Source organism: Lactuca virosa, chromosome 2 (genome assembly GCF_052849685.1).
Source record: "Lactuca virosa cultivar CGN04683 chromosome 2, Lactuca_virosa_CGN04683_v6, whole genome shotgun sequence".
Classification (NCBI taxonomy): Eukaryota; Viridiplantae; Streptophyta; class Magnoliopsida; order Asterales; family Asteraceae; genus Lactuca; species Lactuca virosa.
The window spans coordinates 14,465,293-14,478,367 of NC_136427.1; the positions used below are offsets into that span (position 1 = coordinate 14,465,293).

General features: G+C 33.9%; 2 protein-coding genes and 1 long non-coding RNA gene across 4 annotated transcripts; 2 read left to right on the forward strand and 1 right to left on the reverse strand.

Annotated features, from left to right (window-relative positions):
- Nucleotides 1-280: 280 nt before the first annotated feature.
- LOC145158915 (protein EARLY STARVATION 1, chloroplastic-like) lies at nt 281-4,516 on the forward strand. The gene is made up of 11 exons (XM_079077771.1): nt 281-869; nt 1,814-1,905; nt 2,160-2,353; nt 2,625-2,664; nt 2,731-2,812; nt 2,891-2,968; nt 3,228-3,353; nt 3,563-3,684; nt 3,884-3,923; nt 4,033-4,107; nt 4,222-4,516. Exons 1-11 carry the CDS (start codon nt 589-591, stop codon nt 4,388-4,390), a joined length of 1,299 nt encoding a protein of 432 aa, XP_078933897.1. The 5' UTR covers nt 281-588; the 3' UTR covers nt 4,391-4,516.
- A 1,220-nt stretch (nt 4,517-5,736) lies between these two features.
- LOC145158916 (Cwf18 pre-mRNA splicing factor) lies at nt 5,737-12,057 on the forward strand. Of its 2 annotated transcripts, XM_079077773.1 has the most exons (6): nt 5,737-5,881; nt 6,741-6,925; nt 7,124-7,256; nt 7,347-7,461; nt 7,575-7,675; nt 11,890-12,057. In XM_079077773.1, exons 2-5 carry the CDS (start codon nt 6,768-6,770, stop codon nt 7,637-7,639), a joined length of 471 nt encoding a protein of 156 aa, XP_078933899.1. In that variant the 5' UTR covers nt 5,737-5,881; nt 6,741-6,767; the 3' UTR covers nt 7,640-7,675; nt 11,890-12,057. The 2 variants fall into 2 exon arrangements, with proteins under 2 accessions (XP_078933899.1, XP_078933898.1); XM_079077772.1 differs by lacking the exon at nt 11,890-12,057 and having other exon boundaries at nt 7,575-7,876.
- Nucleotides 12,058-12,160: 103 nt separating this feature from the next.
- On the reverse strand, nt 12,161-12,811 carry LOC145156245 (uncharacterized). Its single transcript, XR_013736563.1, has 2 exons — nt 12,591-12,811; nt 12,161-12,406 (listed from the first exon to the last, which is right to left on the reverse strand). It is a non-coding gene; the product is annotated as an uncharacterized LOC145156245 (long non-coding RNA).
- Between the last annotated feature and the right edge of the window lie 264 nt (nt 12,812-13,075).

Here is a 13,075-nt window from a genome sequence, read left to right on the forward strand (position 1 = left end):
TTGTTTGTATTAATATAAATTTTCTTTAGTTGTAACTTTATTCAAATTTTTTTTTTCTAAAATATGTGTTTGCTCCATCATACGCGTAGAAACATAGGAACAACAAGAAAATAGTTGCCACGTGTAATAAAATTCAATTGAAAGTAGATTATTTAATTTTGATTTTTTACTTTTATTTAACGAGGGAAGAACTTATTCGACCTATAACTGTTGTCACGTGTCAACAAAATAGTGGAACAACAACAATGACCCCACTCTTTAACCTCCGGGATTTCCCCATCGTCACACCAACGGAAACGATAGGTGAATCTCCATTTATCTCTCTCACACACAAACACACAAAAACACACACTCTCAAAATCCTCATTTCTTTCGCATTTTGCAAAGATTTCAAGCCTCTGATTTCTGTCTTTAAAGCTCCGTATTTCTCGCTCGAATCTCCTTCAATCCCCTAACCAGACTACAGAAGAAAGTTTCCAAAAATGGTTGCGAAGTGTCTGGATTCATTAAGAACCGACTAGGGTTTTAGTTACTTAAAACCTCAACTTGCTAATGGAATTTGTATGAATTATAATTGAGTTTTCGACAATGACATTAAATTCCGGTGCGCCGCGTCCGCCGTTTGCATTGCGGTTACGGGAAGCAGATTTTCTTCCCACGGTGTTACTCCAGCGGAAGCTTTTGATTCTACGAGGTGATTTCAGGTTTAAATGTTGCTGTTCCGATAAGGTTGTGCCGATTCGGAGTGTTGTTACTGGTGCCGGACGTAAGGGTGTGGATAAAATTGAAGAATGGCCGAGTGATTTGAGCAAGAGGGTTCATAAAGTTCGAGTACAAGCTTCATCTGCATGGTCTTTTGCTTCATCTCAGTATGTTCGCTTCTTTTAGTTAACGTGTGTGTATAATTGCTATGTGATGGTGATGGTGAGGTAATAGGCACCATTGTACTAATCAATGCTCCAGTTTAATGGACATCATAATTTATTCAATTTGATTGTCCCCCTTTCTCTGCCCTCTTTATCGGCTTTTGTAACAAATCTTAATTGAATAATTTTTTTAATGAATTAATTCTGCCTTTTAGCTTGAAAAAAGTGACAATTTGGCGGTTTGACATCTCAAATTGTTCAATTTTTGGGATTGACAATTGGATATGAAGCATTACTCCCTAGATTTTGCAAAAAGTGTCTATTTTATATATTTAATGGCCGAATTAATACATACTAAATTCGTTGTTACCATGAAATTTCAGGCATTCATCATTTTGATTGTTGTGTTACGATAGTGTTTCAGTGGTTTCATCTAAGCAACATAACTCAATCTGCCATTCAATTGAAATTCACATGTGATATTATGTTATTCAAAACATCAATCTCCACAATTCATAACTGGGTTTTGGTCTACTTCACTAATATGAGTGAAATGGCATTTTGTGCAAAACATCATAACATAATTCTATAAATGGCATGTTATTAATATTATATTTGCTATCTTTAACAAAACTTCAACCTTATATCTAGGTAGGTTGATAATCTTGATTCTTTTGTAGTACTTGACTCTGTCTCTTGCCTTTTGTGCTTATATATCATAAGCTATTTTATGCTAAAGACATAAACTTTGAAGTAGTAAAGTTGTTCATTGGTGATTGTTGAGATACAAAAAATATACGTGTTCTTACTTCTTATACATAAATTCTTTATTCAAAACTCATCTCCAATTAAATAATGATATTTCAATTGTGAGCACTTAAAATTGACTCAATTGCTGGTTGAAAACTTGAGGTTTTACTTGCTTTCTGAATTTCTGATTGCTGCAGACCTCAGCTGGCTTCAAGACAAGAAAAGTTTTTTCCACGTTGTACCCCTAGAAATTCTGGCCCACAGTCTCGCGACACTCCACCAAAAAGAGGTAATGATTGTGTATTATTTATAGCATCCTACTTTCATATTTTTCTATTACAGCATTGTACTTTCAATTATTTTCTTCTGCCCACTTATAGCATTGTACTTTCAATTGTTTTTCATTCTTACTACATCAATGAAAATTGCTTTGTAATTGGGTAGATTTTTTAAAGTAGGATGCTGTAATAAACAAATTCAATGAAAGTATGTTGCTATTTTCTTGAATCTAACCCCTGGAGTTTACTGGTTTATTAATGTTAGATACGGGTATTGCAAATGAGAAGGACATGGGCATCAATTTGTTAACTGAAGATGTTAATGAATCTAGCATTAATGAGGATGGTAGTAGCTGGTATAGAGAAAGTGGAGAGGACTTGGGTGAAAATGGATATAGATGTAGATGGACAAGGATGGGTGGTCAAAGCAGTGATGCCTCTTCAAAATGGAAAGAATCGGTATTACTATTTTAATTCATGTATTTAATAATTTATAGTAGATTATTTATATGTTACTTTTCTTGAAAGTTGAAACTAAGACAGTGGTTTGTAAGAATGTTTCTATTATGGGTTGCCTCTTCTGGTATTAAGAACATGCTATTAAAAAGGAAAACATGTGACCCTAAGTAATTCTGAGTTATAGTGGTTATGATTGGTTTGTTTTGATGACCTTGTGAAGTATGATCCCAGGTGGATAGATTTAACTGGATTTATTGATTCTCCTTGACAGTGGTGGGAGAAAAGTGACTGGACTGGATACAAAGAGCTAGGTATCCATCCTATTTACTATTTACTATTTACTACTTGTTGATATTCTAAAATTTGGTAATTTGTAGGTGTTGAGAAATCTGGAAGAAACTCTCAAGGGGATTCATGGTGGGAAACATGGCGAGAAGTTATTCACCAAGATGAATGGAGGTTAAAAATTATTGTATTTGCATTCTAAATCTAAATATTAATTACCAAAACTATTTTCTTAGCAATTTCGAAATGTAGTAATATAGCAAGGATAGAAAGAAGTGCACAAAAACAAGCAAAATCAGGCACAGAAAATGCTGGATGGTATGAGAACTGGTATGGATTGGATTGGTGCCTTTATTTTATGTTACCATGACATACTTTCATGAGGAGGGTATTTATGTCTTTTGCACAAATGAGTCTCTGTCCTACCTTGTTCCACCTTTTTGGGTTGGACAAAAACATGACAATCTTTTGTCCAATAGTCAATGAATGCCAAATGCAATATAACCTGTTGTGTCTTGTCCTGGGGACTAACAAAATCAAAAAGGTAGTATCAAATTAATTATGTTTAATAATAATGATAATAATGTAGGTGGGAAAAATATGATGCGAAAGGGTCGACAGAAAAAGGAGCAAATAAGTATGGTAGACTAAATGAGCAGTCATGGTGGGAAAAGTGGGGAGAGCATTATGATGGAAGGGGATCCGTTCTTAAATGGTATGTATAATGTAATGGAATTATATTTTACGAATGAATGCTTTGGCTTTGGAATTCGAGATTCCATTCCCTGACATGCTTGGTTGCCAAATCGATGGAATTGAATTCCGTTCTGTTTTCTGTCAAGATTTCAATTTCTTTAGCTTCCAATTCCTTTGACAGATTCCATTCATTTAAAAAAATCTTTTTTGTTTGTTTGTTTTTCTCAGGACAGACAAATGGGCTGAGACTGAAATTGGGACGAAATGGGGAGACAAATGGGAGGAGAAGTTTTTTTCTGGTGTTGGATCTCGTCAAGGAGAGACATGGCATGTCACTCCTGCTGGTGAACGTACGTCTCATCCTTCAGTTTACTCTTGATTATTAGTAAAAACGTCTAAAATGCCCTTCAATATTCTGGATCTACCTACATGTGTATACTAGGATGCTCACCATGTAACCTATGTAAACATTTAATATGTTGATTTATTTATTTATTTATTAATTTGTTATGTATAATAATTAGAATCCTTGCATTGATATATTATCAGGATGGTCAAGGACATGGGGTGAAGAACACTTTGGGAATGGGTACTTATCAAATTATTCACCAACCTTTATTTTATTTATATCATCTCGTGATCTCACGATGTTTATTTTTATTTTTATTTTTATTTTTTCCTTTTCTACTTTTTATCAGAAAGGTGCACAAATATGGCAAAAGCACAACCGGGGAAAGTTGGGATATCGTTGTAAATGAGGAAACGTATTACAAGTAAGTCCCTGTTTATTTATTTATTTATTTATTATTATTATTTTATATATATGAAAGTACGTTGCTATTACGAATTTATGAGCTTTGAACTTTTTTTTGTGTATTTGATTGAAGGGCGGAACCTCACTATGGATGGGCTGATGTAGTTGGTGACTCGACTCAATTGCTATCCATACAACCTCAAGAGAAACCGCCAGGTGGCTATCCGTATCCTGACTTCGGATCCTTTCCACCACCACCTCAAGGCAGAGATCCGCCATCGATGCCGCCAAGAAATCAATGAAGTGTAATAGGTTTCTAGAATCATCTGTATTATTTAGCTCTCGTTTGTAATCAGCATTTATTCTTGCATGTAAATGTCTTAGATTTGCAATTTTGGTTATTTAAATGGAAAATTTTGTCAAGTAAAGACTTCTTGTTTCAAAAAAGGGTAAATGATTTGAGAGGGTAACAAACTTCTCATTTTTGTAAACATTTAGGTGCTGTTTGTTTTTTTGAAGCGAAAATTCATGAAGTCTGCGGACCACCTCTGCAATCCTCTGCAGCAGAAGAGGTGGAACAAACGGCTGCAGCCCATAATAAGAAACATGTTTGTTTTTTAACATCTGCAGACTGTTGCAGTAAACTGAAATTTAAATAAACTAATTTTATAAACTTAAAATAGTTCTCAACACCGAAATTTTAATAATTCTAGTCTTAAAACATTGAAAGAGTACTAAAAATAACATGTAAAAAAACAAAAATATAAAACTTTTTTTAAAAAAAAACTTACAAAAATATAAAAGAAGCTAACAGTTTTATTCTAGAAAAAAAAACTAATTTTAAAAAACATCAAAAAGAAAATAATAAAAAAAATTAAGAAAGTATTGCAAACGATGTGTACAAAGTTCGTAAAAAATTACACACGTTAAAAAAGATGAAACTGAAAATATTATTAACGGAAACGGTAAAAAAATTAGAAAAATCAACGGTTTTTTTTTTAAAATCAAGTTAAAAATTTTGTGGAAACTATAATAAGAAATTGTATCAAATCCGTAAATAAAAGTTTTTTTTTAATGTTTAAAAAAAATAAGTTATACCAAAATTATAAAAAAAACTTCAAAAAAATGAAAGCTGAAGAGGTTTGAAGAGGCAAGTCAAGTGCTACATAAATTACGAGATATTACATATAGCTGGCAAAAACTGACATGACACACTAACCCTACACAAAACCGATATGAAATAAAAAAGTTTTATTAAGAGATTGCAACCCCTTTAACTAAACAGACTGACACAACACACACAAATAAAATAGGTAAGGTTAGGTTCAATATCTTTCAACCCAACACGACACAACACATTTACAAGGTCTAAACCCTAAACAATATAACCCGACATAAACTTAGCACGAAATAAACGAGTTTTGGTAAAAGATTTCTACTTGTTTAGTAAATATGTTATACACCACGACACAATAATTAAACATATAATATTAGGGTCTAAAATTTTCAACCCTTTATTTTCAACCCACCATGACATGACACGTGTACTAGATTTAAATAGTATATGAAACCGAATGTATTTGATTAAAAAAAATACGAAAAACTTCCTTATTAAACTAAACATGCAAATTGATACATATTTGGGGGACGAAATTGTACTTCACTAAAAATACAATACCGCTGCTGAGTGCTGTGCGGGTGGATTTTTGGATTTTAGGAGTATTTCAGAAAGTTTTATAGATTGTAACTTCGGTTCCCGCTTTCGTTCGTCTTCAATCGCCCTCTAATCACACGTAAGTTTTCTGCTCTGAATTCGTGTTTCTTTATGTGTATTTATTGACTAATATCTACAAGCTATGTTGTTTTTAAATGTAATTTTGCTATAATTTGTTAAATCGAACTTATAGCACTGTTTAAAGTTGAGATTTTTTCGAATTAGTATTTTTCATAGCTAATTGTTGAATTCCTAGTGGAAAATCAGTTGGTATGCGTGGAAGAATCTGCAGATATCTATTACTGATAAACCCTAAAGTTCAAACCCTAGTAATTAGCAGAAAGATGTTATTACTTCCTCCGTACATGTAAAACCTAAAGACGAACTTTGACGACTTGTTATGTTAGGTTAAATGATTCCAGCTTCTGACTGTGAAATCCATTGCTTTTTCTAGGAGACTTTGATGATTATATTGCAAATATCATAAAAACTTACGTATATAAACCTATAAGCGCTAAGATAAACATCGTATTGAAGAGTAGAATTGATTTGAAAAATCTCAGCATAGGGTTTTGCTACTCCCTCCATGTGGACGGAATAATATATATCGTTTTCAAGAGAATCTTGGCAATAGATTACAAGCTTATAATAAATAATACAATTAGGCAAAAGCTGGACTTAAATTTGTAGCACAGTTGATGCAACTCATCTCTCTTGAAGTACAAGGTTTGACATCGAATTCACATTGTATGTTTTATTCTCAATATGCACTAGTCTTGCTAGTTGTAATTCATAACCATATATCATGCCCTCTCTTGTTATGATTGTAAGAAAATTGTTAAGTTCAGAAATAAATGATCAATTCCCTATACAAGTTTCAAATACAATCTTATAAATTGGGTATATATGCTAATGAAACTATCTATACCCTACAAAAGTTTATAGGTGAGTGGTGATCTTGAAAGATGGCTATTGATGAAGAAGAAACCATAGAGCAAGCAGCAGCAGCTCGACGTGAAAGGCTGAAAGCTTTGAAAGCTGCTCAACAACTTCTTGAAAATCCTGAAGAAGATGGAGCACCCAATGATAAGGAAGATGAAAATGGAAATGATGATGAAGAAAAGTAAGCATCCACAATCCTTTCCCTTTTCTGCCTTTCAATTTAATTTTGATATATATTGCTCACTAGAAAACAAATGACATATAATTTGTTTCAAAATGTACTGTTTTTACAGAATAAACAGACATTAAATAGTGCAAAGTGAGGTTTTCTGTATAAAGGCAGGGTAAATGCTAACAAACTACTGAATTTTTTTTACAGTGATGTTAATGTGAAATTCCGAAATTACCTTCCTCATGATAAGCAGCTTCAAGAGGGTAAACTTGCTCCACCAAAGTTACCAAAGTTTGAAGACCCTGTAGCTAGTGAACCTCCAATTGAAGAGGAAAAGAAGGTAAATTTTGATGTTTATTTTAATTATCCTTCTTTTGATTTGATTTTCATTTTATGTAGTAATATAATGAGTTTCTCAAATGTTTTCCAGGATCCTTTTTTGAACATTGCCCCCAAAAAGCCAAACTGGGATCTTAGAAGGGATGTACAGAAGAAACTTGATAAGCTTGAAAAACGCACACAAAAGGCCATATTTCAACTTATGGGTATGTAAATCTATGCTATTTATTTATTTAATTATTTATTTATGATTTCTATTAATTCTCTTGTTGAAGGTAATGTTTGGCATGTCACTTACATCATGTTGTACATTTTGCAGAGCAACAAGAAAAGGAAAAGCAGTTGGCTGAAGAAGATGGCAAAGATGATGATTCTGGGAACTAGAAAACAACTTCATGTGTACGAATCAACAACTTTAAGGTAAACAGTTGCAAACTAAAATTTAGTTTATTAAAGTTGTAACAGTTTTTAGTAACAGTGTTACTTAAATAGGAAAAAAAACGAAAAACTTTGAGCTTGTATTTAGGATTTTTGAAGGAACATATTTCTCTCTTGGGGAAAAAAAACGAAAAACTATGTTGGCTATGGCTCTAATCTTAACAGACTTATGTTTCTGTTGCATATGTTTATCTTTCTTTGTGAAGGTTAAAATGGTCATTTACTCGAATTTTGATGGTGTTTTCGTTCCAAAAAAAAGAAACTGTTTTTGTGTATACAATACTTAATGTAACACCTGTGTTTTGGGGCTAGAAGTTTTAGTATATAAAGTATAAATAATTGAAATTTTAATAAAATACAAATAATTAATTCTAAGGAAATAAATAAATAAATAATAAGTAAATGAAATAAATAATAAAAAACCCAAAATGATAAAGAAATAACCATAACAAAAATAAAACTGACCCGACCCATGGGGTTAAAAACCGACCAAAATCTGTCCAAAACAGACCCACCATATATATTATTTAGTACTTATTATAATTTAAATATTATTGATATTTACTATATATATTTTATCTTTAAGAAAAATGAAAAAACTCTTAAGTCTTATAGGTGGTTATTAGTTAATAGTTCTTTCAGTATTTAAATTGGATTTAAACACGAAAACCCAAAAAACTATGAACCCACAAACCCACGGGTTCAAACCGAAACCGAAAAGCTGTAAAACAAACCCATACAGAAACCGAACCCCCATGGGTTTTGTAACCGAAAAAACCCACTTCTATGGTTTGGATTCGGTTTTAGCCAAAATCAGACCGATGCTCATCACTAATCGTCTCGTCTTCATTTAGGAACCAAGGGTTTTGAATCCTTGCAAATTCGTGATTCTATGGTGGAAGTGATGATAGATGAATATCTATAGCTTATGTTCGACCATTAATTCACCGATCTATCTTCATTTCCATTGCTTGATTACATCTTCATAAGAGATTTGGGAAATTATGAATCATAAATTTCTGGTCAATCTAGCTTATCCTAATCTCAAATGATGTTAACTAATACTAGATTATCCTAATCTCAAATGATGTTAACTAATACAAAATATTAGACTAGTGGCTTCTAAATTGTGAGTGAAATGATTTGAAGGTTATGCTGAGATTATGTATTCTTTTGATGTGTTTGAACTTTGAATCTAGAACTTCATTTGAATTCAATCTACTTTGTGATTCTAGTCTGAATTGATCAACTGGAATAATTATTTCGAGATCTGAATATATTTTGGTTCATTAGCGCTTTGAAATGAACTTTTGAACTCATTTGGAGAATTGTGGAAAAAACTAAGGGTGCGTTTAGTTACGGAAAAATGAGTTGTTTTTTGGAAAAAAATTCTAAGAAAAATGATAATTTTGAAAACGTGTTTAGTTCAACATTTTTTTTGAAATTTTCACAAAGAAATGTTTCTGTTTTCCAAAATTTTAAAAAACTTAGAAAATTTTAGAAAACTGATAATTATTGTTTTCAATATTTTTCTAATTCCAGAGTTTTCTAGAATATAAACACACATTCTCTCACGCCGCCATTCCACCCCAACCAATATCCACCCACCCATCCACTCCCATGCCCCCACCCCCGCCACACTACCATAATCACCGATCCGCCATCACCACTACCACTAGCCCATCATCGTTGTCATCATCATCACCACCACCACCGCCCCTCCATGTTGTCCTCTGCGTGCCATGGTGGTGGGGAAGATCAGAAGGGCGGGCTCTGACACCAACTAATGTAGGCCGTGATATAGAAATGAATAAACGCCAATAAAGGATAAGAATTCATAGTTTTTATATTCAGTATTTCAAAAGCCAACCCACATTATTTCAATTCTGATTCTTATAGCAATGAAAAACGCCCTTGACAGCTAAACAATCAAGGATGTCAACCCACGTTTCCATATAAGAAAGTCCAATAAACTCTGCATCATGACCACCGCCACGACCCCTATCGCGACCACCATCACCGCCACTGCCACCACCACCATTTCCCACCCGCCCACCTCCACCTTACCACCATCACCGTTTTCTAAAAATGAAACCGATAAAAAAAATACACATCTAAACACTTTTTCTAATTTTCTAAAACAAAAAACAAAAAATAAATAAAATTGTAACTAAATTTGTTTTCTAAAATCTCTAATGAAAATTGATTTCATTTTTTTGAAAAATGAAAATGGAAAATGGAAATTGTTTTTCCAAGGTTGCTTATGGAAAAAACAGTTTTCGTTTTTTGTTTTCAATTATTAGAAAAATGAAATAAAATTTTCATTTTCAGTTTTCATTAGAAAATTTAAAAAATGCGTTTAGATAAACTTATTCATTTTTCGTTTTTGTTTTAGAAAACTAGAAACAAGGAGATACCTTTGGTAAAGGTTCAGTGACAACATCGGAAAGGCTCCAAGTGGACCTGGGAGTCGTAGGCGGAGATGTGAGAGCATTACTCGGAATTGTTCGCAGCGGCGGACTTCGATGGCAAAGTCTAGTTCAAGTGGGGGAGAACTGTAACATCCCGATGATGATGTAATATCAATTTTAAACATATGTATGAAGAAATATTGTAATCTAGTCCCTATGCATGAGAAGGATTGCAAAATGGCCTATAGTGGCATTTTGGTAATTTTAGGCCGAGACTTCGTATGCTGGGCGTACACTTCGTATGCAAGGCGTACGGGCGAGGAGTGTAGTACGTTGGGCGTACACCGTATACGCAGGGCATACGTGCGAGGGTGTCAAACCCTAAAATTTAGGGTTTGAACCTTATTTAAACATCCTTATGGCCTCAAGACCTTCACCCTCATCAACCTCCATCTGAAAAATCGTCCCTCTAGCTAACCCTAAGTGAGAAGAGTGCACTTTGATCTCATTTGTATGTTTTGGTGGTGTTCGTAAAGAAAAAGAAGTTGATAGAAGGACATTGGAGCTTGGAAGAAGCTTGGATCTGAGATTCTCTACTTGCTAGCAACCTCCAGAAGGTAAAAAGCTCCTAGCTTGATCGTATTTTGTCATGGATCTAGTTATCCCTTCATTTAAGGCATTTTTGCTCCCAACCTTTGTGATTATTGAGCATGGCATGCTCTTGATCAAATAAGTTGTCCTTTCAGACCCCAATGAAGGTTATTGAGTCATAAAAATGAGATCTTGATGCTTAGTTCTTCCCCATGCATGCTTTAGGAGGTCTTTAAGTGTTAAGAAATTAAGTTTGTTGATATTAAGCACTTAATGGGAATGAAAAGTCATAAAGTTGGAAACTTTATGAGTCTCAGTGGTATTTTGGCCTTGGATCTGCATTTGGACGTGAAAAGTTGAAGTATTAAGCTCTTAAGAGGTTAAGATGGAAAACTGTTGTGTACGCTGGGCGTATCAAATGGTAAACTGCGCGTACGAAGAATGAGCCCCGATGCCTCGGACCACGAATACGCCCTACGTACACCCGAAGTACGCCCCGCGTACGAGGCCTGGGTTGACTCGACTGAGTTGACTCAGCTGTTTTGACTTGGTTGGGTTGACCCTGTTGATTTGTTGATTTTGACCAGTTTTGACCAAGGGTATTTTGGGAAAATAATTATTTATTCAGAATGAGAAATGATTTGATATTTAAGAGTCGGATAGAGCCGGTTGTCGGAGCAGGGAATTATTCAGACCGCATGCAGACTGAGAGGTGAGTTTTCCTCACAGTACCTGTGGGTCGAAGGTACCAATGCCAACCCACTAGATTATTTATCATGGTTAGGATGGTATTATGCTAGTTTGTAGCTGATTAGTAGATCTGTATGATTATCTGTATTTGCTGGTTCTGTGTTGGGTTGAGGTTATACTTCTTTGTGCGGTAGCCAACAAACCCAGAGCAATCCAAACATAAGCTGTAGGCCTCGAGGGCAATCCAGACTTATGCTGTGGGCTCGGGAGTAATCTAGATATGAGCTGAGGGCCCGATAGACGTGCTAGACTCATATTGTGGGCTTAGGGGTAATCCAGTCTTTTAAGCTATGGACCCAGTATATGTTGTTATATATATATATATATATATATATATATATATATATATATATATATATATATGTGTGTGTGTGTGTGTGTGTGTGTGTGTTTTGGGGGAAACTCACTAAAGATTTGGCTTACAGTTTCAGTTTATGGTTTCAGGTACTTCAAAAGATCATGGGAATGCGAATGCGTGATCGTGCACATCTTCCTGTTTTATGTCACTAGGTATTGGGAAAACTTTGGTTTTGAAATAATGCTTTTGAACAACGACTCTTTTGTAAACAATGCTGTTAAATGGTTGATTTTTAAAATTTTAAGTTTCTTTAATTTTTGGAGTGTTACAGTTACAGGTAGAAATCTTCTAAAAGAAAGATTAACATTAAAAGAAATTGACAAATAAAACTGAAATTGCATAAGGGGAAACCAAGAATAATCAGAAATTTAAAATATTGACCAAGATTAATCTTGAAGATGCATTAAGATAGAAAAAAGGTCTTGAATAATAAACATCTACTCACCATATTAGAGGTGCCAACCAATAAAGCATCATTGATACTAAGTCGCACAAATGGACCATTAATCGGAACTCAGGGAAGAATGATAGGTTGTATTTTATTCCTACTAAAAGAGTGGCGAAGTCGTGGGCAGCAGGGTCACCACCAATGTCGTTCTCTCTCTGAAATTGAACTCACAAACAAGAATAGGGTAAATAAAATATAGAGAATCACAATGCAGAAGGGATGGTTAAAGTTGTTGCTCTAGGGTTTTCGAAAACATCAAATTTCGAGTTCAAAACACTGGATGTGGAAGAGGGCGGTACTGGAGGTGGAAGAGGGAGACGTTGGAAGTGGAGGACAAACCTGAAACGAAGAGAAAATATATCCCTTTTCTTGGTAATTCTTTTCTGCACTTCGATTCAAGGAAAAAACAAAAAAAGAACTCGACTCTCTTGTTGTTGCTAGTGACACACACACATAGAAGAATCGTTGTCTTTGTGAGGAAGAAGAATATCAACTTCATTATGAGGTTTGTGTGTGTCTTTGTGCGGCAGCCACACAACTAGGTTTTTAGGAGTAATTTCCTTACCATAAATACAACGGATTAAATATGGAAATTATTTTTATCATAGTTAAATATAGTCAAGATTACTGTTATACCATTTTATTATTTAATAAATAATTTAATTATTCATAATTTCTTATTGGTTCTTAGGTAGCAACATTTATATATATATATATATATATATATATATATATATATATATATATATATATATATAGGGTTGAGATCGGTTGAGAACTCATAGTTTCCCGACAACCCAAGAACTAAAAGTGGAGTGTTAGAT

Coding starts and splice junctions, on each gene's coding strand:
- LOC145158916 (XM_079077773.1), top strand. CDS start 6,768: ATGGCTATTGATGAAGAAGAAACCATAGAGCAAGCAGCAGCAGCTCGA. Junction 7,257..7,346: donor CAATTGAAGAGGAAAAGAAG/GTAAATTTTGAT, acceptor AATGTTTTCCAG/GATCCTTTTTTGAACATTGC. Junction 7,462..7,574: donor GGCCATATTTCAACTTATGG/GTATGTAAATCT, acceptor TACATTTTGCAG/AGCAACAAGAAAAGGAAAAG.
- LOC145158915 (XM_079077771.1), top strand. CDS start 589: ATGACATTAAATTCCGGTGCGCCGCGTCCGCCGTTTGCATTGCGGTTA. Junction 870..1,813: donor TGGTCTTTTGCTTCATCTCA/GTATGTTCGCTT, acceptor TGATTGCTGCAG/ACCTCAGCTGGCTTCAAGAC. Junction 3,924..4,032: donor GAAGAACACTTTGGGAATGG/GTACTTATCAAA, acceptor ACTTTTTATCAG/AAAGGTGCACAAATATGGCA.